Genomic DNA, 27935 nt, shown 5'->3' on the forward strand with positions numbered 1-27935 from the left:
AATAAGATATACCAAAAATAAATAAAGAAAGGCCACAGGTTTTTGTAATGCGAACCGCTTCGAAACTTGTGCTTGAAGCATAGGAAAATCTGAAGTAATAGTAGATAAATGAGATTCTTAATATTTACCAAGTTGTTAGGACGTGTTTTATAAATAAACGACTTACTCTCCCCCTAAGTGCGATTATCATAAGTAGACTTGAATTCATCATTTTGACGTCTGGCGGTGGCGATTCAAAGGGTTTATTAAGATAAATGCATATATCGTCATCATTCTATTACTGCAAATCTGCTGGGCATGGGGTACTTCTTAAAATAAGATGGATTTATAAGAAATAGGTATATATTCTAAAATATGGAGCGATGTTAGTATCCTTCAATTTCAACTATAATTTGTGAGTGTTGCGACTTTCCAGAACTCTTCAAGAGAACTAGTATCTCTGAATCCCACTATCATAGTGTTCTCAATATTTCGTAGATATTAAGTTTCAATTCGAGTCTATCAACGCATTACTTCTTTCTAGATATTAGCACCTAATTTGGCAGAAGTTATATTATAAATTATCATCTGTAACATAAGACTGCAATTTGCAGTTTTTATACAAAAATGTTTATAAACCGAATTGTATGTTCCACAGGCGTGTGATAGAAGTGAACGGTACATGGGTGCATGCGGGGCTGACGAGCACGGCGGGTGCTCTGCCGGCGGTCCCCGCGCTGATCTGGGCGGAGGCGCTCGTGGACTACGTGGGTCACTCCAACCTTTTCATCACCGCCTTTATTTTCTACTGCTTACGTTTTACAGGTATTGTTCCACTTAGCTACCGTAACGATTGTGGTTGTACTGGTAAATGTGTTTAAGAAAAATAAAACAACTGCGAAATTTCTAGTTTGATTAGGGTTATTTCAATACATACACGCAGTTTATTTACATTTTGTTTGTTTTAAAGTTTGTAGACCTAAAATATAGTTATAATTCCGAAATAATTTGATATCTATAACTCGACAGGTGTCGACTTTTCTATTTACGATTGTACGATGCTTTAAAAGCAATTTTATCCCCTCTGTGTTAGACATTTTTCACCGACAAATGCGTATTTCGCCTAACCCCCCTCCCCCTTAGTCTGCTACTGCTTAGATATTACAGATAATTATGAATTGTTAAATATTACTTATATTTTGTTCTACACTTTTTAAGGATTAGCCAACGCAACAACTTACAATTGGATCGTCGTGTGTGAAGTGTTGGAGGTGTTTACGTTGAGTCTCGTGTGGGTTACCGCCATATTGTACTTCCGACACCTGGTGCCGCGGAAATATACTACCACCGGCCAAGCGTTGCCTGTTATTGCACACTTCTGTATTGGTGAGTTGATTTGTTTGTATCGATGAATTATACATTATTAAGTGGCTACTGCCGAACGTGAAAATCCGTATACAATCGTAGGTGGAATAGGGTAGACTACATGAAGTCAGTCAAAGATGCATTACTACCCCTGGGGATAAGTTGGTATGCCTCGTATGTTTCTCTCTTATACCACCCTTCGCACCCGAATACACCAGTGCTTAACGAAGATGTGGAGATTTTCTTCTACTAAAAATATCTCAAAGCGCCTAAAATGTTCACTTCAATGATATTCAAAGCCGGCGATGCATTGGCGACCTCTGTTGTTGCAAATGTCCAGAGGCGACGGTGACTGCTTTCCACCAGGTAGCCTGTCTGTCGGCTACTGTCGTCCATGGACATCTTTAATCAACCCCAGATAGGATTAGATATTCCTACCTGAGGTCGGCCACAGATGCGCCGCTACCCCTGAGGATTAAGCTGGAACGCCTCGGAAAAGTGTCTCCCTTACCACACCTTTCAAACCAGAACGCAGCAGCGTGTAACATTGCTGTTGTAAAGCAGAAATAAGGTGTGGCGGTGGTGCCGCCGGAGTCGAAGCACAAAGGGTTCTACCAGCTTCACGATGAAAATGATTATGTACACAGGTCGTTGCATCGGCGCGATAGTGGGCGGCATGGTGTCGCTGGGGCGCGCGCACACGGGCGCGGCGGTGTGGGGCGCGCTGGGCGCGGCGGCGCTGCTGGCGGCGGCGGCCTACCTCGCGCTCTACCACCTGCTGCTGGCGCCGCGCTGCGCCGCGCCCGCCGCGCCGCCGCCGCACCACCTGCTGCAAGGTACCCAGACACACCTACGTAGAATACACTTCACACTTTTATGCGACGGTAACACTGCTGCAAGGTACCAAGACACACCTATAGTCCGATTCATAATTAGGTGTCCAAGATGCAAACATAGAAGTGTCACTGTCAAAATACAATTACAGGTATTGTAAAACCTAACAAAATAACAAAAAACAAAAACTTTAACAACCTCAACAAAAAACCTTAAACGAAACTTAAAAATGGCGGTACAAAAAATGTTTTGGATCCCGTTTGTGTTACAATTATCACATTTTAATTTTCTACCATAAACCTTGTTTTTATTATTATTACTGTTTGGAACGAAATTGAGGTAATATGAAAATTGAGGAATTGAGGAAAATGTAAATTTATCTTAATTTATTTAAATTATAATTTTATTACTTTAATATCATAATATAATATCGTCAAAAACAAGAAACTATCATACCATTTGAAACGTACTTTCTTGATAGGTCAACACCGTTGTTTACATTTTCGACACCTAATTATGAATCGGACTATAGAATACACACTTTTATGCGACGTTAACATACACTCGAACTAACGGAACGACTAAGGAGTTTCACAACATCCTGCTCTGGACGACCAGCTAAACCCTCCTTAATTTACCGTAGTTGTACTGTAAGGAATAGGAAGGTATCCCTACCCCTTCCCCCTATATCCATAATCCTAAGGGTCATAAACTTCCTGTCGACACATGCAGTTAACTAAATAAAGTTAAATGATTGATTAATGAGACTTGATGTGTGGGCAGTTGCTGGTATACTACTTTACTTACGTACGAACCAATTACATATATTTAAAATAAAAATAAACTAAATAAATCCTTGTAGGTACAGTCGTTAACAAAAAATATATAGAAGTAATTTTACGGAATCTCGTTAAGTATTGATACTTTATTTAGTTGTATTATAAATAAAAACAAATAATTACAATATTTATGGTCCAAAGCTTCCACCGTGGATGGACAACTTAGTGCAAAAGGTATGTGCGTACAATAACAGCACATTGTTTTTATTAGATGTAGGGCTGGGAAGTAGCTATATGTATTTTACAAAGCAAAAATAAGTTCTTTATTTTTCACAATTTATTAACTGCACCTGCATCATTTTTTTTCTTGATAATAATTTGATATCGTTTTACGTGACTTAGTTAAAAACTTTATTGCGTAGCACTGCACTACTAATAAGTGTGAATATTTATTTTAAAGCACTTGCCATAGCACAATAACAACGGAAGGCGCTTATTGTAAATTATGAACGTTATACAACAAAAATAATATCGACTTTACATTTATGTAACTTCTGGTATTAATAATGAATGTATCAAATCCTCCAATAACACAATTTGATTATTTCTAATAGGCAGAAATTGTCCATGTATTTGGTAGGCAAACCATTGGATTTTTTTAGCAACGAACGCATGTTTTAGATTATAATATTTAGCTCAGAAGAAGTGATAAACAAAAACCTTTTTTTATTAATTTATACTTTATTTTGATTATCGAATATTTTTACAGGTTTGAATGCGAATGGAGGATCGAATGGCAACTACTCTCCGATGCGGGTGTACCACGAGGAGCGATCTCGCAAAGGACATTTCCGTTATTGATTTACTAAATGTTGTTGCAATTTGTTGTAGATGTCTAGTTTTAAATTTCTAATAAGTACATTAATGTGATATTTACTACTCATCCAATATTTTTTCGATTTAATCGTTTTATTTAAAATCTATTTTTAATATTACCTACTTACTGCCGCATTTGCATTTGTGTCCATGATTTTTCATTAAATGATTTTTTCTCCAAGTTTTTTTTTTAAATTATAAATAATGACGGCCCCAGTTTACAATAGTATGCATGATACTATGCAAATTCGCGTACAACAATTGCCTAACTACAGTCCAAATTGATAATAACTCATTTTCGCCACTATCGAATCTAGAAGACTTTTAGTTACAGTATTTATTTGAGAAAAAAATAAGAGAGACTTGAAATACACATTTATTGTATTTCATCACAGAACAAAGCAGTTTATATCACAAAACGACAAGATCTTGTATTGTTACACTTGTTACATCAAACTTATTTACTGCAAAATAATAAAGGATCCACAAGCTTACATTACCTGACCAATTTTTATTTACAATGTTTCTGTACTTAAAAAATAAGAATACGCAATCATTCTCATAATAAACCTTACCTTAAATCTACATATCTCTTACATAAAATATTAAACATATTTGCGAAAGTACACATACATATTACAAGTCCACATATATGTTACATCTAATGCAAAGTATAAACGTACACATAATTACAAGTCTTATTCTCCAAAATTCAAAAACAAAAAGTTCCTACATTTCCAAAATTATGTAAATAAGAACCAATGTAAGGAATCTTAAGCTGTCATGAGTTAGTCTAAACAAAAATCACTATCAGTATATAATTTAGTATCAGTAAATAATTCAGTAATAATTTAAGTATGTAGTTTAAATTTAAATAATCATAATAAATCAGATGGTACAATTTTTATTAGGCATTTACTCAGATTTTTTATGTTTAACGATATTTATCAAAGTAAAACGTGTTTCATTAAATTTTACAATATTTTACTTTAATGTACTAAAAGTAAGATTACTACATAGACGACATAAGTTATAACCTACGATCCCTTAAATATTAGTAACCTTTGAATATATATAAGAACATTAAAATATACAACATCATGAATATTCTCTTGGAATTTACACTTCCATATTTGTACCAATTAACTCAAAACAAAAATATATTCTTGCGATTTATTATACTTACAAACTTAATAAAATTATTTGTTTGGTACAAACACGCAATCTTACTACACTTTTATAAATATATATACTTCCCTTCCTTTAACAGTAGGTAATTACTAATAATATTTCTAAGAAACGTACTTAGCAAGGATTCAGAATATTTAATTAGTATTTGTATATGTGCATATATGTTTTATACACATACTTATGAAATAAATATTAATATTCCAACTAGTAAAGGAAATGGTTAAAATAATATTCTGAAAGTTAATACATTTTTTCTTGGAATATGTATTCCTCGAAACAGTACAGTTAAGCAGAATGTCAATAAATCAAATTTTAATAATTAAGATTGGTTTAATTCATATTTGTGCAAGAATTACATGATTTTTTTCCTGCGATGGATTAATGCAAAATTATATCGCAGAATTTCGACTAAAGATCAGTCATAAGAGGTATCAACAAACTTTTTTTTGCTATTAATTTAGTCAAAAATACCTAGTCAATTTTGGCCAATTTTAGAAGAGCGCTATTTTTGTTTATTATTAGTAATTCGATCTCTAAGTATTTAAAACCAGGCATTGAATAAAAAATTATTAACGCCTGGTTCAAAATTCATTCATTTCAATGAAGCTAGCACCGTCCATTTCAATATTATCATTATAATCAATTTTTAATATAGCGCAACTATCAACTATAATAGAATCACATAGGCTACGTAGTGTTTTTCTATTCGTATAAAACATAATACAGGATTGTCACTGATGTGATGAGTAACTCATCATTGTGTTACATAAAAAAATGCACACAGATTTACTCCGGTGACTCACAAATCACTTTTTATCTCATTTTTATGTAATAAGGTCTGTTTATTACCCAGATATAGGTCTAACGCCCATTTTTCCTAGTAATCCATCTAATATATTAATTATCAAAGATAGATATTCTATAATTGATCAGACGTTAAAGCCTACAATTATCAAATTCGACAAAATCTAGGATAAAAATATGAAATCTTCATCTTCGTTAGGAAAAGCGTGGGTAGGTAGTTAGATTATTAACAATGACACATTCGTATTACAATAAAGTCCTTTGTGTTAGGAATCTATTTTTAATCTATTTTATGATGGTTTCGTTAGTTCTGCAATTATACTTCTTGATTATAGTAATAATATGTGCGTCACACAGAATAACTTTAATAGATGGTGTTTATAAAATTCGAAGCACAAAATTATAAATAAAAATACTTCATAAAGTTAAATTCGTCTATTCTATATTGTATAGAAATTATAAGAAATGCTATTAGATCAACATTGATACCATACATTGTCATTTATACAAAATTTCAGTGCCTAAATATAACTTTACAGTTTACATATAATAATTTGTAAGTATAGACGTTTTAAAGATGTTAGGTTAGGATGATATCAGACTATGATGATGTAACTAGAAATTTATTAAAAATCCAGCTTAGAGAGAAACTACATATATGTCCCTTTAAATAAATCTTAATTTAGAAACGAATCAAAAATTGTCATTAAATAATAATAATCACGTGAATCAAGAATAATTTGATTACAGATGAGCCATAGTGCCCCCTCTTCATTGCGTAATTTACATGATTGCTTTTATCCCATTCTAACCCAACCATACCTAAAGGTTCAATTGAAAAACCTCACGCTAAAATATACATACAATAAAATATGTTAAACTATGACGTAGTTAGATAATATAACTCAATATATTATTAATAATCTTATTAATAAATGTATTTCAATATCGTCAACATCTATTTCACAAATCAACATACCATCTGAAACCTCTTTCATTGCATGACTAAACTAGTCTCCAAATTCTATCAGTACTCCGAGACATTTTCCATTTTAATGAGATGGAAAACTCATTTTCTTGTATCTTAGAAGTTCTTAACAACTGAATTTCACCATAACCCTGGCATATATTCATAAAAACAAAAAGTTATTACCTCGGAAAGTAACAGCTTGTTGAAACTCTAACTGATAAACTATTGACATTCATTTGTTACTTCTGGTATACCAATTTTACTGAAAATTTCTTTTTATTAGTTTGTTTGTCTGGAATAATATATATATTACGATCTCATATTACCAATTTATGTAGAAATATCCATACTTATATTTTCTTTTTCATTAGCTTCTCCAGTATCATCATTTAATAAGTTCTCGATCATCTCTTCACTCATCTCTGAATCATCTATTTTTTTGTCGCAACTCGATTGACTGTTCATGTCTTCTTTTAAAACTTCTTCATCTATTTTATCCTCAACTGGGTTTTCGCTGTTATGTTTCACGTCAGCCGAGGTTGTATCATCGCCATTTATTTCGCTCACTTTATTTTCTTCTTTTTTTATATCATCAGCATCAATTAATTCACTTTTAGCATCATTATTTTTGGCATGTTCATCTTGAGATATTTTTTCATCATTATGGTTAGTCCCACTGGATTGTTGTTCATTATCAATGTCTTCACTTTTTAAAATCTCTGGACCATTGTCTGGCAATATAGAACCGTTATCAATATCTGTATCGTGATGGTCGACACTAGTCGAAATAGGATCCACAATTTGAACTCCATCATTTTTCTCCAAAGACCTTTCATTACTATCATTATGATCACTGCTTCCCATAACCGTTAAGTCTACTTCTTGACTTATATTAGCTGTGGAATCAACAGAATTTTCATCTATAAAAATCGGATCGTCATTATCATTGTCATCTTGCAATATTTCTACGTCGTCATCATCTTCACTTGTATTATTACCACCACATACACCCATTTTCTTTATAAGATATTGTTTGAATTCCTTATTGATGTTGTCTTTTATTTCATTAAATCTACTATTTGACGTATTCAGAAGACGCTCTAAACGTCTATGAAGAGTTCGCATTTCATTAAGTGATCGCGTGCGTAAGTACATAGTAGTAGCTTCTTGTTTTAATTTATTCAATCTCGATAGTGAATATTCCAAAGCGTCTACAGCATCAATTAAATTATATCGGTACCATTCGATTGGTACATTTAAGTCACAATCTCTGGTAGGTGTATCTGTTCCTCGATTAGGTTTAACACCTTTTGGTGTACTACGTCTAGATTTATTATTACGATTATCCTGGGAACGATAAGCCTTTAAAGGAGGAGGAGTCATTGGGGCTACAACTGAACTAAGCTTCGCTGCGTAAGTTGTACCCTTGGGTTGAATTTTTAAAGCAGCGTCGTCTGTGACTGCAACAATTGTCGCAGAGTACCCTCCTGGCATGCTTGGATTGGCATTAATTGCAAAAATACGTCCGTCCGGTAAACGATACATTTTATTTGAAGATAGTGTTTGCGGATCTACCCTGAATTTCAGTCCTCCTGTTGCGGCATTAACAGTTACGTCATTTTCCGTCATTTGTATGATATTATTGTCTCCTTGTTCAGCTGCAAGATTTAAACCGCGAGATATAAGTGGTGGTGGCACTTTAGGTGTTACCACCGGACCAATGCATTGCACATCGTCATCATTATTATCTTCTGTTCCCTGAAACGATTAATGAATGTTTAATATTAAGATATTATGATTATTAATCTAGTACACTTTATTTTGTTTATGTCTAGTATTCCGACTAATCTCCAATAAATAAAACAAGCCATGGTGGCTAGGTGATAAGGAGTGTAAACATTAGTAATCTGAACTTGCCTAATTTACCTATAACCTACACCATATACTACAAAATTTCACTATGACCTAAAATGTATTTTATTTTGTAGAGCTATTACAAGATAAGTAAGACAAAGTATTTACCTCAGCCAATGCTTCTAAGGGAAAATCTGGTGTACAAACCACATCATCGTCTTGACCATTATTGCCCATTCCTGCTACAGTTGCCATGTCTAGACCCTGTAAAATAATAATAAGATTTATATTATCTCCTTTTGATACTATAGAAGTAGCAAATAAGTATGCTGTCAACCCAGATATGATTAGAGTACTAGAGGTTGATCATCAATGTGTTGCTTACTCTGAGGACTAATTAGGAACACCTTGTTTACGTGTCTCGTCTTGCCCACATACTTCAAAACAAAACACAGTAGACCTTAGCATCGTTCTTTTAGGCCAGATAGGTGTGATAGAACTTCCAGAGTCAAACAACAAACTGCTTAAAAGAACTTAAACGATTTTAGTTAAATAAATATTCATATCTTACTTGTGTTAAACTTTCAAGAGACAAGTTGATATTGTCACTGACAAGCATATTGAATGGCATAGAACCACTATAGCCATTGTACATAACAGGGGTTGTAGGTTTTGGACGTATTCGAGTGTATGAATTCATTGGTTTTCTCTCATTATTAAAACGTACATTACTTATCACGGTTGGATTTGACATCTAAAAGTAAAATAAAGGTAAAGTAATGTGAAAGTAAAATAGATACGGACATATTTATACAACAGTAAATATGTATAAATATTTACGGCTACATAATATACAGATACTGTAGCCAAATTTCTATTTTTCTGCTATATACATAGCAGAAAAATATAACAACATAACATTTATATTTTACTTCAGTTTAACCCTTAACAGCTGACGTTAATTTACTTGCACTAAATATGACGTTACGTCTCAGAGACGTACCGCTTTTCAATCGAACTTATGCGAATAGTATTTACAAAAATCGTGATTTACTGCTTTTAGGTGTTTTTATGATAAAATTAATAGAAATATGACATAAATTCTAAAAGTATTTCTTCATAAATTTAAAATGAAATTTCTTAATAAACATCAACAATCGCAAAAATAGGGTATCTTACTTGGTGGAAAAATTAAAGTTATAAGTATTTTGAGTTACAAATAATATAACTGATTAAAGGTTTATGAATTACCCTACACTATACATTTAAATAAAAATAAACAATTATTGGTTTTAAAACTTTTAACAGCATTCATATGTTTATATATCCTACGTACGTAGATAAGGAATATCATCAAATATGTTACGAATTTCGACACATACAATTAAGTTTTTCGATATTTTCATTCGACACAAGATTTTATAATACTGAACTGGCATATGAGTATATTTATTTTTTCCTAATGTGAAGTAATCAAGACTATATGGACTCTTGTTGTCAACTCCAAATACATGAGGTCGATGTTTGTGTACGCAACGTTGCTTCTCATTAGACCTAAATTAGAACGCCGTATGTGTGTCTTCATTACTACATTCATCATATCAGAACAAAGCAGCAATTATAACTGCTGTTATACAGCAGTTACACAGAAGTATGTGTGACCGGGTGCCCATAGATACCACCCAGGTGATACATAGATACAACCCAAGCTAATAAAAGTGTCTTAAAATATACATGATACTTTCTGCGTGTTAAAATATACATTCTGGTTACGTAAAACAAAGCAATTTTAAACCAAAGAACTGTAGGATCATTATAGATTAAAGTAATTAATACAATATTTTTTTAATAACTTACCCGCACTTTCTTTGGTAGTTGATGCATAATTATGGGATTCACAATTTTATTACCCACAGCTACTGGATTCTTGACGAAAATAGTTTTACTTTTAGGGCTTGCTGGTCGCTTCTGAGGTCCTTTTTTAGGAGTGTCATGTCTAATCATGAGATCGTCTACATTAATAGACGCAAATTTTTTCACCTAAAACATGCATAGATATTAGAAATATGTATTGTAGCTTTCAAACTTTCGAAATGTTACTTTAACTAAATAATTATTTTTATAGACATAAAACATTTTTCTAAGATATTTAATAAATTTATGAATTGCCGTTCTCAATATTTGTTTTTTATTTAAATGATTTTCTGCATTGTAGGAATTGCTTTTTATCAATAAACAGTGGATCTTTGCCTTTAGAAAATCTTTAACTTAAATTTTGAATTTTATAATGCAATATTTACTTGTATAGTGGATCCAACTTTTGGAGCTATGGGTGTAGTTTTTTTTATATCCTTATTATCCTCCTTTTGTTTTGGTTTCTTTTCTTCATGCTTTTCTTTCCTTCTATTTTTATTTCGACAGCACTCTGAGCGATCTAAATCACACTCCTGTTGATATGCTTCTTTTAAGTTCTTTTCTTGAGTTTCATGTGTAATTCTGTAAAAAAAATATATTAAAATATCCTTTTTATATAAAACTAGCTGACCCGGCAAATGTTGTGTTGCCTTATAAATAAAAATAGGTTAAGGGTGAGCAACCCTTGTAACTAAGGGATATGAAAAATAGATAGTAGCCGATTCTCAGACCTACTGAATATGCATATAAAATTTGGTGAAAATCGGTGAAGCCGTTTCGGAGGAGTACGGTAACTAACATTGTGACACGAGAATTTTATATATAAGATGATATTCAAGAGAAAATAAATATCATACTTATTCTTCAGATCGCAGTAGCGTAAAACAGCCCAGCATATAGCACGCAAATCCCACAAGGGCTTTGTGTTACATTTAAAACATTTCCAATCATCAGTGTCTTCAATTTCTTTTATCATCGGCATACCAAAATTTCGTTTTACACATTTCTGAGAACAGACACATTAATGACATATTATTTATATTAGAATTATTGAAAAGTTTATCATTAAATGCATTCTACCATCTATGTTTAGCAATTTTATGCAAAATATTTACCGCACAAAAAACATGAGGGCAATCTGAGCAGCAGTAAACCTGGCCGCCCTGTCCACACCATCGGCAGTACAGTTCAGATCCATCATCACCTTTTTCAAACTCGCCACTGTTGTAAAAAGTATGACAAGTATGGCACATAAGTGTGCGCAACATTGGGTGAGCGCGGATACGGGGTTCATTGCGCGGGGAACATCCCAGGTGTCTGTCGCAGGCAGAGCAATGTAATCGAAAATTCACAATCAAGTTAATATCTGAAAGAAAACATTATGCCTTATATGAACTTGAGAAAAACAAAGAGAAAAAAACATTTGTTTTTATTTCTATTTAGTGGTCAACCTTAGCAAGACATTTCTTGTTTATTACAAGCTTTTTGAATTAATTTATGAAATATATTCAATCATCATGTGGTATTTTAGATATGTAGATAGGTATGAAATGTAAATAAAACATGTAAAATAGTAGTTTTATGAAGTTGCCACATGATAATAATAAAAGTAACTTTTTAACAGACTTCAAGAGGAGTAGTAGTTACTCAATCTGACTGTACTTTTAATTTATGTATGCTACTCAATTACTCAAGCACCTATACATCTATTTAATAAATATTTTGTATTTTGAGAGTGTATATAATATTAAGTATATTTATGGTATAGATTAGGGGAGGCCTATGTCCAGCAGTGGTCTGTTAAAGGCTGATGGATGGATGGATAAATATACTTCATTGAATTATTGTCTTTTGAATATGTTACCTCTAAATCTAGACATATAATGATTTCTCTCCTCTTCAGTAATATCTTCATCAAAATCTTTATCTGTAGGGTCTGTAACAAGAAACAATATTGATAACAATAATGACAATCAATAATAATAACATAATATAATATGAATATCTTTTGACCTTTACATAATTATATTACTACTAAAGTCATTAATTTTTTTTTCATATAAGAGTGGCTACTGCCGCCCACGGACATCTGTGATCTACCCCAGATGAGATTAGAATCCTGGCTGAGATCGGTCACAGATGCACCGCTACCCCTGAGCACTAAGCTGGAATGCTTCAGTCTTCCTTACCACAATCTTCAAACCAGGACACAGCAGCGCCTAACACTGCTGTTATTAGGCAGAAGTAGTTGTGGCGATGGTGCCGCTGGTGTTGAACCATAGAAGATTCTACTTCTACCTTATTCTTTCTACCTTAATGATATTATAAAACAACATGAATGGATATTAATGAAACGACGAAAGAATTCCAACAACATAAAAATTAACACATCCATTGCATCAAATCTGCATACATTATGCTTACACAATCGAGGTATAAGTAAACATTAATTTTGTAGATGGGAAAATTATTTGTCTAGCTTCCTCTTTTAAGAGAAAACTTGTATCACGTTGCTAGTCAATATGACCCACAATAAATAAATTTTGCAGGTCTCTTTCAATGCAATGCAATTTACATCATCTCTATAAATTATAGTTTATAACACCCCAGTCAATTAAATTTTATTTATTTTTGGAAGTAACAAACTGGTCCCATAGTGGACGAACTATCATCGAGTAGCTTAAAACCACAATATCACAAACAGAACTATAGTTCTGATCCATACTTGGGTGCAGACATGTTTCTCAATAAATGTTACATTATTTTGAAGCCCTTAAGTTTTTAACTCCATTCCTTTAAGTCTGACACGAATTAAGAAAACAATTGCAATTAATATCGGTGTAAGAACAGTTGTCAATGAAAACTTTGTTTTGACAACTTACGCGGATTCTAACAAGTTTTACAATGTGTCATAGCAATCGTAAAGTATAACATTATTGTTTATTATTAAATGGATAGAAAGTTATTTGTTACCGGGTAAGGGCGGGAATTTTATTACGTCCTCCATCGCTAGTACTTGTACCGGCTTCTCAGGATCCACAGAATTATTTTCACTATTGGTGCTTTCGTCCATCGTGCTGTATTTTTATTATAGACAATTAGCTATTTAACTTGTTCCTAAAATCAAGATGCCATAGGAAATGGAACTCAGGCAATAAGTAACTAATGGGAAAATATCTGAAATTTACAATTTCCCACGTTTACAAGTCACAACGATGCCGTATTTCAGCCATTTTGGCATTTTTGACTTGTATTATATATTTATTTATTTTTTGCTCTATGTCTCTATAGCTTAGCTAATGTTACCACTAAAAAATTTATAGTGAAGAAGAAGGACGAGCTTTGGAGCCGTGTATAGTTTGACAAACTTTTTTGTGCAATGTGCATGTAGCGGTTTCTGGTTTTCGGAACAGTAATTTTTCAATTCCCCCAAGTAATAAGTTTTTTCTGTTAATTTATTAATATTATCTTAGAAACTTGGCAGTATGTTATTAATAAACAATTTTTAAAACTAATATTAGACATTATACATATTTATTAATATGTAAAATATTAATAATTATGTATATAATCATTAAAATCTTTCATATTTTAGAAAGTTTTGGCCTGTTAGGTTAATATTCTCTTTGATTTTGACTTCCGCGCCTCATTGTGATTTCCAGTGGCGACTGGCGCCCCTTGCACAGGTATAGTAAAGTTTGTCGGAGTACCTAATAGATGATTTTATTGTGCGCGGGGTTTTTAAGCTTTAAAGTCACAATTTTTGTTATTACAACAGTAGAAAGCATTAAATTTTATTGAACTTTTACTGGTGTTTTATTGTATAATACTTATTTGTAAGTCGAGAAATATTTTTTTTTTGTGTGTGATTTTATAATTAAGTAGCAACACTGAGGACAGAGCAGTTTTTCTTTTATTATATCTGTATGTTCCACTTAATAATCACAGCGTTCGTAGTATTTTATTCTTTCATTTTCTTATGTACTAGAAAGAGATAACCGTATAAACGCAAGTATTATGGTTTAATTGGAAAATACCTAGACAAAACACAATGTACCCTTGCTCCCTCGTTAAGCGGCAACTGGCTAGCTAGCTAGCCCTAGCCAGCGATGCCGTCGCCTCGCCTTCGCCTGCACTGGCCTGCAGTACGGCACGCTCGTCATTGTTAGATGGGCGCGTTAACGTTTACTGGAAGTGGGAATTCGGAAGTGCATAGTTAGTGTTATAATGATTTTACGTTAACGTAAATGTATAAACATATTATTAATGCACTTGACTAATGATACGATATTTTTACGGTTATAATTAATGTAGAAGTACATATAAAATGCGAAAATACTAAGCGTGACTGCCAATAACAACTGTTTTGTGTAGTATTTAATAATTTACATTTAGTAGGTTTTCACTCATAATTCCAAGATATATTACATAAAGTTTATATTCCCTCAATTTCACACGTCCAAGATAAACCTGTGATATACTGATAATAAAATTTATTGTTTTCAAAAATGACTGTGACTTATACTGGTGAAGTTGCTACTTGCCGTGGTTTTGGAACGTTTTTAAAAGTTTTATACCGGTGAGTTACTGTTAATGTTTATTTTATGTTTTCAACGTAATACTTAAAGTTCATACAATAAAAAAGTATCATAACCGTGCATTGTCGTTCAAGGCAGCACATTAAATATTTTTATCTAAATATGTGGAGAGGACTATTGTACTTTTTGGAAATCTATTTTTGAGTGATAGGGCCATCAAAATGGGCTTGGCCATTTCCAAAAAGAGTTCGTACTGACAAACTGAATAATTTAAAAAGTAGGTACCCGATTCATCATTCATAATCAAAACAATAAAGAAAATCTAACTTTTTAATGTCGTAAGCAGACAATTAACTTTATTTAGTGCATAAATATTATTTTTGCCATATATTTTTTGATAAAATCGAGATCGCTCATCTCTATTGACAAACAAACACTATCAAACTACACCATCCAATTTTATGGAGGATTCGTATACAATGCTACATCAATTCGATTATAAGATTTAGGTATGTCTTTTTGGCTTTTCTTCGCCAGTTTAACAAATTTATATATGTATTTGTTATATCATTTGTTAAAATTAGCGCCTGTATTGTTGTTGCTAATTTAGACCCTCTAATCCTTGATCGCCTGAAAATTTGGCACCGCATTATATAACATTCAGGTACGAATAAATAATGTCAGGCCCAATTTTCTCTGGGGCTGACACTTATCTAGATCGACTTATCACTAAAGAAAATCCCAAACATTCGTTTCATGGTAAGATACGAACAGCTACTTTTCATTCAGATTTACGCTCATTGGTGCACAAACCCTTATACACATCGTATGTCCTGTGATAATAATTATATTATTTTTTCTTTCTCAAATTTTATTGGATTCACGTCTTGTTCCATTGTCAAACCTTGATACGGTTATGTTACAACAAGATATAAGTTGGTATTTATAGGTAACTAACATAGCTAATTACTAACGATCCAAAACACGGCGATTTTATGACCGCTAAGATTTTTGGACTAACTTCCGCCTATCGCTTCCTGAACATTATTTCATCATAAAATGCACAATGACATCAATTTAATGAGTGCAAACACCACGGGACTATGATTACCATGGCGGAGACTGTGTGACCATCATCTTCCGGCTTATATCATATCCGGTTCGTATCATAATTTTCATTGTTATTGTTATAACATACTCATCATATGCTTATATTGCAATTAGCTAATGATGAGTTATTTCTCAACAGTTTTAAGATTATAGGTACATATTATTTATGTGAACTCTTTGTGAAACAAGGTAGTATTAGTAGACAGACGTCGTTTGAAACAGTCTTGGTCGTAATAATTATATTGAGACATATTGCTATATTCGATATTTCCCCCTCACGCCCCTGCAGCGGCGTCAACGTTCATACATTAGGATCCTCCCAAGACTCTATGGTATGGAGAGGTAAAACTTCATTTCGTATATACGCGAATGTGCTCTTCTTGTATCTACCGCTCTGATAACTAGAAGACATATGTAGGGTGTCACTTCCAATACCGGGTATCGCGATCATTCATCACCTCGTCATCGTTCAATCACTTGTTCACTCCCAACACAAAGAAAAAATATTTAGTTTCGTAAGGCATTTACATTACCCGCTGATGTAAAATGTAAAAGGCATTTATAAATCTTTCTATGCAATAACCATTAATAATTTGTAAACCAATTATTATCGATGTATCGTATAATTGTCGATGTCGTGGTAATACATATAGTATAAGCTGGGTTCTAGATAGAGTTCTAGGTTTATCGATATCCAGGATCTATTCTCCTATCATGTTTTAGAAATCCATTCCTAAATGTAGTGACAGCCATAAGCCGTCAAAAATTAACATTGATCTAGCAAAAAAATATATAAAAAGAGTGACCAATTGTAGTGCAGCTGTATAAGGCAGTTTTGATACGAGGGAATTATTACTTACTTAAAATAGCTGGCAAAGCAAATAAAAACAAAATCGTAATTTTCACAGAATGCTTGGTCAAACTCTACCGAGAACGGTTAACGTATTTCATCCGCGTAGAAAATGCATGATAGTTAAATTTTTAGAAAAAATGCTCCCTATATTCCAGGGTAAATTAGACCTTAATCATTGTATCAAGTTCTCAAAGATTTAAGAGGCCAAAATTTTATCTATTTCTGTAGATTTATACCGTGGTTTTCATTTTTATGCTAAAAACGTAATAGTATACTGTATATTGCTCCATAAAATACGTACAAGCCTCATTAATAAGTATTTGGAACCTGCGCGTGAAGGTCAATGACCAGTTATTTCTGATACTATAAAGAACATAGGTAGATTTCACACATTCTTATTGGCAAATATTGTTAGACTTACACGTAGAATTGCTAATATCACTATGTTAGCATTAATTTATTATTGTCAGTCAATATTTAGTGTCTTCAGTAAGTTCGTAAAACCAAAAATATAATTATAAAAATTATAATATGAGTGTGACTTTCTAGTTACGATGTTAATCATATGAAGTTTTATTACCAATTTTAGCAAATAATACAAATGAAATAAGTGAAACAATATTTATAGCTTTCCAAATATGAAAATCACTGAAGTTTGATTACTTATATGAAGGAAAAGATATTTACGACTGTAATCCATTTTACTTTGATAATGGCATTAGTTAATGGTTAATGCAAAGTTATTACTGGCGGTGAGTCACACGACGCCGAGAGACGTCCGCAGTCAAATTAATGTGTGGAATGAGGAGCGTGAATAAGTAAGTTTTTACTCAAAGTGGCGGTATCAAGATGGTGTAAATCTGCTATTCTATATACGTAGACATAGTTATCTGTTTACATACTTTGTTGACACATAAACCCGAAGTAGAAATTGGTCTCCAGCGCGACCGCGAGAAATCGCTCCAGATTTCTCCCGTTTTTGTGCAATCTCTTGCCAGTTTTGCTGTCTTCTACGTACAAAGAAAATCACTTGTGATGGACATTATCTAAAAATCATTAAAAAGGACGTGGTTAGTGCTTACGTCACTTATTAAGGCCAAATTTATGTCTTCACAATTATAAATCCTAGTTTACTAAAATATTTTAGAAAAAATGTTTCATTTAATTTAAAATATAAAAAGTAAAGCACGATACATAATTATATTAAAATGCTTTCTTTATACATACTACATATAAACTGCTGACGGATTTCCCATATTCAGTAGATAGTTGAGCGTGATAGACTTGCGACGTATCGTAAATTTACCATTACAAATGCTGGTTGCCAGGCAAGGCACATCAATTATTCAGTTCACCTAGTTCACTTTCTACACTTCCCCGCGGTTAAAGTTCGATGCACTTGGTACATTGTCGATTGCAATGGACTTTTACGAGCTTATTCCTTAATAATTTAATACTCATTGTGTGTTCGTACTTAACAAAAGTTCGTACTGATCTACAGCTGCATAGTGGATAATTTAAGGGGCATTGCCCTATTTTTGAATGGAATGTATTGCACCGCTTGCATTTAGGGTATCTTTGCACTGGCATTTCCAAACGGTCGAAGAAAGCAATGCGTATCGCACAAATACCACGCAATCGCTACAACGCATTATACCATCACTTATACGCACGTTTCGGTACATTCACTTAGAAAACGGCTACATTACTCTGAAAACCTTACTAATTATGTGAGTCATAGTCTTTTGGAAAGGTAATAACGAAATTGATATATTTCGTGATCGCTATAATTGAGTGGCAAACGAACATGTTAACCTGATAGTAAGTGTCCAGAGCCACCCATGGCCTTAACAACTCCACATATCCATAGATCAAGTTTACTTGAAGCCTCGCTCTTGGGGACTAAAATGGCGCCTCATATGTAAGTTCGCTATAAGTTAGTAACTAGCTTATATGCGACTTGGATTCAAATGTGTATGTTTCCCGGTGACCCTAGATTCAATGAATGCTATAATTGGACAAACGCCAGTGCGAATTCGCCTTCGCCTTGGTAGTATTTGTAGTAAGTTTCAACTTAATATTTGTAGTGCCAGCTCGGTAGTGACAGTTCATGTGAAGGGTGAATTTCAGTTTGTTTTGGCTTCTAAAAATATTAAACGAATCTGGCACAGCTCTGAGGGTAGTAGGTTACTTAGGGTTAAGTTCTTGAGATCAACGACCGGACCATGTTCCATTGTGAAAAGCGAACTAAACATGCTACGAACCTATTAAATGTTCAAATAGTGCCTTTTTCCTACAAGAAATAAATGAAACTGCTTTGGGATCATTCAATTCTTGCATAGCGTATTTTACGTAAACAAGTAATGATGGATTATTATTAATAATTGATGTTTCAGGTAGTGTTATTCTTACGTAAGTATTTTGTAAAATGTGTACCGGAAAATCCGAAGAGACACGTCATTGGCGGATCTTTGTCATAATGACGAATGTTTAACTTTTGTAACTAATAGTAAATAAAAGGACGAAACCATACTTATCGTTGTTTTGGTTATGAAGTGGCAATATTTCTACAGCAGGCATCTCAAGTGGGAGACTGGGAAATAAGATGAGAAGAATTGTAAGCTAGTGCGGGTTGCCAAATGCATCCTTTAAAACGAAACCATGATATGTGCGCTATTACTTTATCACGATTCGCTTGGTAATAACATATTTTGCATTAATATACAACTCTTACCTCGGAACCACGAAACAAATGTCAATATAGAGATTTATTTGTGCATCAAGCGTTATTTCAAATTCAACTTAATTTCAGTAAATTCCTCACAATTAGCAACGCGTGGCCTTATAAGATTGTTTTGACCATAAACTTAGATTTTTTTTCTCTAATGGTTTGGACGCTCGAATCTGTTAGCAACGCAGGACGAATTTGCTTTGATCATTGCGGCTTGTGGCCCGCGGGTTGCAGAAGTATTTAACTCATCGAATGAGGAGATACTTTGTCCAATAATGAAAAGTAGTTTGGTAGTCTGTAGAGCTCGTATATTTCCGATGGTTCCATCGCCACACCCCTATTTAGCGTCAAGTATCGATAGAAAGCGTTTCGATAGAAAGGTGGCTGATTTGTGTATGACGCGACTATCTTACTCCTCGAGTCGGAACGCATCTGTGATTCAAGTAGAATCAGATGTGGCATATGGAGTTGCTCAAAGATTTCCGTAGGCGGCAGTGACCGATTACTTACATCAACCTTATAAAAAATAAAACAGGTATAATATGTGTCGTTAAATAGGGCCGTTGATTTGGTAATCATAATCAATCAACAGTACATTTACAGTTAAGATTCGAGTACTTATCATTATTAAAGCTGTTCGACTCCTTTGTTTAACCAATGGTCGGGTGGATGACGTCAATCCATTCATGGGACCGAGGTGCGGGCTAATCGGATCAACCTTATCAATACACAAAAAAATCAACCATTATGAACAGTAATCCATGTTCCTGACTACGTATGTTCTGTTCTTGATTATGAAGATTATCGTCATTTACACAAACGAGGTCTATGTAACCTTAATAAAACTTTAATAGTCTTACTTCAGATTAAATTAAGGATTTACATTCACACTATCAATGATTCTAGGAAAATCCTTCAGAAACACTTGAAAATGTGCAATAAGTTTCCTCTAACCTAGTTATTTGGAAAATCTATAAACATTTTTCCTCTCTTGTTCCAATGATACATAATTATGTCATTGTCTTGTTCATAGAAACAGTGAATAATTTGGTTTATCGAAAAACAGTATAAAGGAAGGAATTTGGAGAAGGTCTTGACTTTGGTGTTTAATTAATACGACCCTGGCTTAGTTGAAACGGTTCTAATAGAGTTATATATATCATCGACGTAGCGTAGGTATTTTCCTAGTTAAGTGCGTTGATGAGTAACAATTTGCACTGCTCGTATCAATCAACCTGTTTCAGTGATTTGTATTCATCTCAATAGTGATCTTTTCTACAATGCCAGTGGTAAGCACGCCGAGCCGCCATGTTGACCATGTGCAGTTTTTGTTGATTCGGTTTGCTAATTCATTTGAGTCCGTGGAATATGACTCATGGGTATGTTAGAGCATCAATGATGAAATAAATTTGACCAGTTATTATCTCATCAGATCTCACAATTACTCACAGTCTGAACTCGCGAAATTTGAGCAGCAAGCGGATTAAGTTACATGACGCTAGACTTATTTCGGTACGGATCTCTTTTATGTTAATTTGTATAAAAATGCCTCATTTTCAGGTGTTCAGATTCACGCGTCGATTTCGTAACGTGATTTATAATAATAATAATGTAGGTACATCTACACATTCTACATCTATTCACAACATTTCTGAACGCACTGAACTATTTTCATTGAGGAATTGCCATGGGTAAAAACATTGTTTGTCCAATTAATTGATTGACATATGTATGTTAATTCATTTGTAAGGCTACGTGTATTACAAGTTTTACATTTAAAGGGTCCATACCTAAAGAGTAAAGACCCTTTTAACAAGCCTGTACTAAAAAATAAATACTTAAGCCATCCTTGGCAGTTTGGTAAAGAGATAACATTAAAGGGGGGTTCCCATACTTCCCATATAATAATCCGTTATTTTCTGGCGTTTTATATTTTATTTTTACTATACATAATTACATCGATAGAACTACTTCCATAGCCACAGCTATGATAAAACACATCCTAAGAACATAGATTAGTAAAGATACTTCGCCGCCTTGAAATTGAATGAAGCCGCAAATGGCTTATTATGGTAAGTTCTTTTTTTGAATTTTTGACAAATAAAAACATTTTTAGAGAAAATTTACGAATAAATAACTAATACTGCGTAATTACATGATAATTAAATAATTTATAATAATAATTTCAAATATTTTAGGGACATTTTAGCACGGAAACGTGGTAAAACTTTTTTACGCAACAATTTCAATTCTCAAAACTGGGTACATTTTCTTGTTAGGAGTGAGTAATCTTTACTTATCTATGCCTAAGAATAAAAAAATCATTCGTTTTTTATAAGTCTGTGTAAAAAGATAAGTTAGACTGTTCCCTACTTCAGCCGTAGAGTAGGAATCATCATCTTAAACCCGATAATAATAAAGCAATCTGTTTCACTTGTGTGTCTGACCGTCACAATTTACTCCTTTGTACTGCAAAGTACAAATCCTCTGTAATTTGGTTGATTCAGTAACGACGGGCGTCGCGGCGTCGCCGACGCGACGTCTACACGTGTAATTTTATTTTATTTATGCACGCAACGGTACTTTGCATTTTTAATATAATTCGATATTTAATCTGTATATCGTTAGCTATTACTTTCCACAGATACTATTCAGCTTGGACAATGATTAGGTAGGTATTTAGTTACTCATATAATTCAATGTATATTTTTCTTCGCTTGGTCGTTAAGCTGGATCTACTGTCAAAATATTATTAATCTTTCTAATGCCAAATTGATTGGTTTTATGTTGTCAACTTATGATTTAATATAAGTATCCAATAGTTTATCAGATTATCCCACCTAATTGTACGCATGTGTATGAGACATCGTAATATTTGACATTGTTATGGACAGCCAAATAGAGATAAGACACGTGTTTACAAGAAGTCAACAATCTACAATGTGACGTTAAAATAGGCTGTTTTAAAGGTATTTAACAAAAAATATCCATACAATGTGTTTTATTTTGAGTGTTAATGTATTATAAACATCTTAATTGAAAGGATAAAACTATTTTTTTAAACTCATTTACAACTTTTGTCATTACCGCGGAAAATACGTGACCGTCAGAATGGCCGGTCACTACCCATATTTTACATCGAAATAATTACTAAGAGTTACTACCTAGTTGCTACTAGTTGCTATTAGTTGCTACTAATTGCTACCTTCGATTAAAAAAAGATAAACTACTTTTTAAGGTGACCGGCCATTCTGACATCAGGATGGCCGGTCACCTATCCAGTGAGTAGAAACTACGCAAATGAATAGAGTTTTTTTGTAATCAATAGTTGCTACCAAATTGCTACCTTCATATGCATCGTATTGGACTTCATAGCTTTTAAGGATAAAAAAATATTACGGATTTAATATAAGAGGACTAAACGCCTAATACGCCTGTATAATTAAAAGAGAAAACCCGAAATTAAACATATTATGCTTATACATTATACAGGCGTTTAGTCCTCTTATATTAAATCCGTAATATTTTTTTATCCTTAAAAGCTATGAAGTCCAATACGATGCATATGAAGGTAGCAATTTGGTAGCAACTATTGATTACAAAAAAACTCTATTTATTTGCGCAGTTTCTTCTCACCGGATAGGTGACCGGCCATCCTGATGTCAGAATGGCCGGTCACCTTAAAAAGTAGTTTATCTTTTTTTAATCGAAGGTAGCAATTAGTAGCAACTAATAGCAACTAGTAGCAACTAGGTAGCAACTCTTAGTAATTATTTCGATGTAAAATATGGGTAGTGACCGGCCATTCTGACGGTCACGAAAATACGACTCAAACAATCGTAATAGCCAGTGACTATATATATAAATGATAACTTATTATTATAAAAATAACATCATGAAAATAATACAAAATAAATAATTAAAATAATACCATAATAAAATAATTTGAATATATTTCTAAGAAAATAATTTAAAATAATATTTACATGAGTACAGACCAATAATATGACGACAGATATTCACCATAGATTAGTAAAGATACTTCGCCGCCTTGAAATTGAATGAAGCCACAAACGGCTTATTTTAGTAAGTTCTTTTTTTGAATTCTTGACAAATAAAAACATTTTTAGGGAAAATATACGAATAAATAACTAATACTGCGTAATTTACGTAATAAATAAATAATTATTTCAAATATTTTACATTTTAGCACGGAGACGTGGCAAAACTTTTTTACGCAACTATTTAAATTCTCAAAACTGGGTACATTTTCTTGTTAGCAGTGAGTAATCTTTACTAATCTATGATATTCACCTGTCTATTCAGTTTAACTTTTTCTAGGTACATATGTGAGGCATGATGTAATATCCGTCCGTGATATCCATATTGACGCCTACCTGACTGTTTGTGTTCTCTAAAGGCGTGTTCACTCGAGGACATAATAATATTCTTTAGACATTTCATATGCGCACAACCTGTTATCTTGTATTAGCTGCGTCCTTATTAAACGGCATATAAATACTAGAGGAAAACCAATATCGCCGGAGTAATTATGAAATGTCTTTAAACTGGTGTTGCGAAACAGTGAATACACCTTTACAAATTCGAGTCACTGCTCTTTATAATACATACATAATTATTTAAGAGAGTCCATAATTTTTTATTCACGCTATGAAGTCATTTCCGGCTTCATGGTTAATTCAAATCGACTAGATGTTTTAAATAGATTACTATTTACTAAGCACGTCATTGGTTTGGTTCGTGTAAAAATATCCTACCTCTCTATCACATGGAATAAAATTGTCTATGTAATGTGACTATTGACTGGAATTTATTTATAAATGAAATGCTAAGTAGTCAATATTAATACTATGTTCTTTTAATATGCTAGTATTATAAAATAGATCTTATGTAAAGAAACACTTAGTAATATAATTTGCATGATTATTACCAGATGATGTCTAGTCATATATTATGATCAGCGTGTAGTTAGTAGACTTATCTCTATGAAATAATTTATTAGTTATCTATTAGCCTTCTTCTTCTTCTTTGTATTTTACCTATCGTGACCGAAATGGAAGCCATAAGTTTAACAGAACTTAGCAGCATGGGAATTTGCAATTCTTATGCGATTCGAAAAGTTTCATGGTTACTAGTTTCATGTTCAAGCTGTCGCCCATATTTATGGATTGCTTTTATTATTACCTTTATTTCTATTATAATTTTATTAATATTTGAAGCGATAAGTATATATCCCTTTCTACGAATATTGGAAGCGCAGAAGAGTGACAAATTTGGAATAGCTTAAAGTTATGTAGAAAAGGAGTGGAGAAAGCAAATCATTTGAAAATTAATGTAGAGACAAAAATACACTCATAAGAATTGTTGTAATTAAAAACTGTGAATTCCTAACTACTGTGCTTATTTTGTAATACTGAGTTAAATCTAAGACATAATTTTATGACCATTGCTAACTCGACTCTTTATTTACTTAGTTTTACTCAAATTACGGAATACTTTTATTTATTTAGTCGTTTACAATATATATTCGATTTGGCAGCGGATTTGTGAATATCTGGTGCCAAAACGTTTATTTTGTTGTGACTTGCTCGTCGTCAGTTTCAGATATCGTTATAATTGATTTAAAATATCTGTATTGTATGTACCTTGTTTTAAAATATCTGTATTGTATGTACCTTTTATATCAGTTTACCTTCCCTCTTAATACTAAGTAATAATTTATACGCCCAATCTTAGGAATACATAATAAGGGTGAAAACGAACGGCCGTAAGAATCTTAATCTAAAAGCTTTTAAGCTAAATTATCATTACAAAAATCGTTATATGTATTTTTCATTCATCTAACTTACATTCCAAGTATTGGAGTATTTTTAACAAAATTAAGGTTACCATTGGGCAGTGATCCAACGAAAGTTAAACGGTCACTGCATCCCAGGAACTTGAGTATTACGTACCACGGATTTGGTATTTGGCTGTGCCTGCTTTAAATAACTCTTAAATTTTCTATTTGCCATTGAAGAGGCACGTCAGGTTACCGACATTTAAAACAGTAGTTCAGCAGACGCTCCATGGGAAAAAAATATTCTATATTAAACAGCTTTTTAATAGATCGCGCTTATTTAGGGATGAAAAAATAACATAGATGATATAGAGCCATAGATTATGCCTGAATTAGCGTTTTTTAAATACTCGAGTATTTCTCGTAGGTATATAAAAATAGCGAGTGTCACTAAGCAAAGTGTGAAATAGATGAATATCGTTGTAATATTTTATAAAACCATCTAATTAAAAAAAAAGCAATCTAGTAGGTATGTGTAAATTTTGCAAGAGCAAGATACGTATCAGGCCTCTAGTTATATTTTTCTAGTATCAACACAGATGTGCTCTGGCATTCGTCGAAGATATATTGTACAGGTTTTCCGCTTAGTGACTGTTAGAAGAAATTATATAATGCCTGTACCTATTAGTAATTTTTCATCTATTGTTAGTACTAGGATCTTACAACATTTGATGGGTAAAATATGAACCTATATTTTAAATATTGTAGTACCTATAACGCAGCCATCGATGTCTATATTCCTAATGATATTAGTAGACGTAATTTGCCGTTGCTCCATTATATCCTCGACAAATAGAGTTAATGTTTCGCAAGGGGTCGGCCGTAAATTGCGTCACTCATTTACAAGGGTTGGAAAGCCCGAAATATTCGTGATTAGAAGGTAGAGTTTGTAATTCATATTTAATTTAAAGATTTTGTATTGTGAAATATTTTATTTAAAACTATTCTAATGGTACGATACAATTATATGATTTTGTCACAAGGGAGAGTCACATATATATGTGACTTTATTTACTGAAATCTCCATTGGTAGGTGTCCGTACAATATGATTGCTACAACAATAATATTAAGAGTTAATATACATCCTAAATATCCTAATGAAAATGCATGTAGGTAATATTCTAAACCACTCTTATTATGGTTATAAATCATTGCAAAGAATGCTTCAATTCATATACTCAACGTCGCTCGCGTGATCTTGTAGCAGGCGCGCCTGTCAGCTAATAATTATCTACAACTAGTTCAGAAAACAAGGTCATTTCATAGTAGATACTGTAGCGTTAACACGAAACTGTTTATGGTAGTTTAAAACCGTCACCATACCCTATTGGGCGGGGCTTCTGGTATTTTCTTAACCAAACAAACATACATGACAAATTTAGGTTTGATGGGTTTGATTTTTTTTTTCGTCTCGTATGTTCAGTTGTTATTGGTACCTATGAAAAAAGAATCCTATCATAGGGCCATGAGTTTTTTTTTTTATAATTATAATACAGAAGTAGTATGCAGTTCGCCTGATGGTAAGTAGTAAATACGCCCCATGGACATCTGTAATCAAATTCAGACAAGTTTAGACTTCTACCTGACGTCCGCCACAGATGCGTTGCTACCCTTGAGTTTGTTACTAAGTTGAAACCGTTGCACCAGAACGTTTTACTTATACGCCTTATAAGACAAACAGGTGTGGGGCTGTTATCTCCAAAGTCGAAATACAAATGGTCCTATTGAATTAAGGAAGTTTACCTAACTTAATGAAATTTCTATCATTACTTATTTTCCGTTCTCTATCCCAACTTTTTTGCAAATACAATGTACCCACAGACACGCGAAGCTTACATTCCTGTTATTAATTTACGATGTTTGATTAAAGGAAATGGTATGGTACACAAAAATTAATCATTAGTAGATAATAAATATTGATATTAGGTATTATCTGAGCAACTATTAACCGATATCGACGGTAATAAATTAGTATAAAATTCGTAATGATACTATACCGTAACTTCCTTATTAGATAAAGTAATAATATTTTTAAGGCATTTAAGAACTAATCTTTTTGAAGGTGGTAGAACCCTTTGTGGCTCGACTCCGGCGGCACCACCGCCACACCTATTTCTACCTAATAACAGCAGTGTTTGGCGCTGCTGTGTTCCATTTTGAAGGGTGTGGTAAGGGAGACAGACTTTTCGAGGCGTTCCAGCTTAGTCCTCAGGGGTAGCGGCGCATCTGTGGCCGACCTCAGGTAGGAATGTCTTATCCTATCTGGGGTTGATTAC

The 27935-nt window shown here is 33.1% G+C and overlaps 3 protein-coding genes across 6 annotated transcripts in view; 2 read left to right on the forward strand and 1 right to left on the reverse strand.

The window, feature by feature from the left end:
* The window catches only part of LOC140751649 (uncharacterized), a 29198-nt gene extending 25184 nt beyond the window's left edge, over positions 1–4014 (forward strand). Inside the window, exons 11-14 of the mRNA XM_073085623.1 lie at positions 638–804; positions 1198–1365; positions 1992–2180; positions 3727–4014. Of these exons, the coding sequence (XP_072941724.1) occupies positions 638–804; positions 1198–1365; positions 1992–2180; positions 3727–3818 (616 nt within the window). The 3' untranslated portion in view covers positions 3819–4014. The remainder of the gene's footprint in view (positions 1–637; positions 805–1197; positions 1366–1991; positions 2181–3726) is intronic.
* A 179-nt stretch (positions 4015–4193) lies between these two features.
* On the reverse strand, positions 4194–13830 carry ADD1 (ADD domain-containing protein 1). Its single transcript, XM_073085622.1, has 9 exons — positions 13540–13830; positions 12431–12502; positions 11682–11932; positions 11424–11572; positions 10953–11148; positions 10510–10692; positions 9224–9406; positions 8821–8916; positions 4194–8556 (listed from the first exon to the last, which is right to left on the reverse strand). Exons 1-9 carry the CDS (start codon positions 13637–13639, stop codon positions 7129–7131), a joined length of 2658 nt encoding a protein of 885 aa, XP_072941723.1. The 5' UTR covers positions 13640–13830; the 3' UTR covers positions 4194–7128.
* Positions 13831–14704: 874 nt separating this feature from the next.
* LOC140751676 (bestrophin-4) overlaps positions 14705–27935 on the forward strand; it is a 35520-nt gene continuing 22289 nt past the window's right edge. For 3 of the 4 annotated variants that reach the window (XM_073085670.1, XM_073085671.1, XM_073085674.1), the window contains exon 1: positions 14705–15145. In XM_073085670.1, the coding sequence (XP_072941771.1) occupies positions 15075–15145 (71 nt within the window). In that variant the 5' untranslated portion in view covers positions 14705–15074. The remainder of the gene's footprint in view (positions 15146–27935) is intronic. The other variant, XM_073085672.1, reaches the window with a different exon arrangement.

Source organism: Epargyreus clarus, unplaced genomic scaffold, assembly GCF_041222505.1.
Source record: "Epargyreus clarus isolate Ecla_fem2 unplaced genomic scaffold, WU_Ecla_fem_2.2 ptg000023l, whole genome shotgun sequence".
NCBI classification, from domain to species: Eukaryota; Metazoa; Arthropoda; class Insecta; order Lepidoptera; family Hesperiidae; genus Epargyreus; species Epargyreus clarus.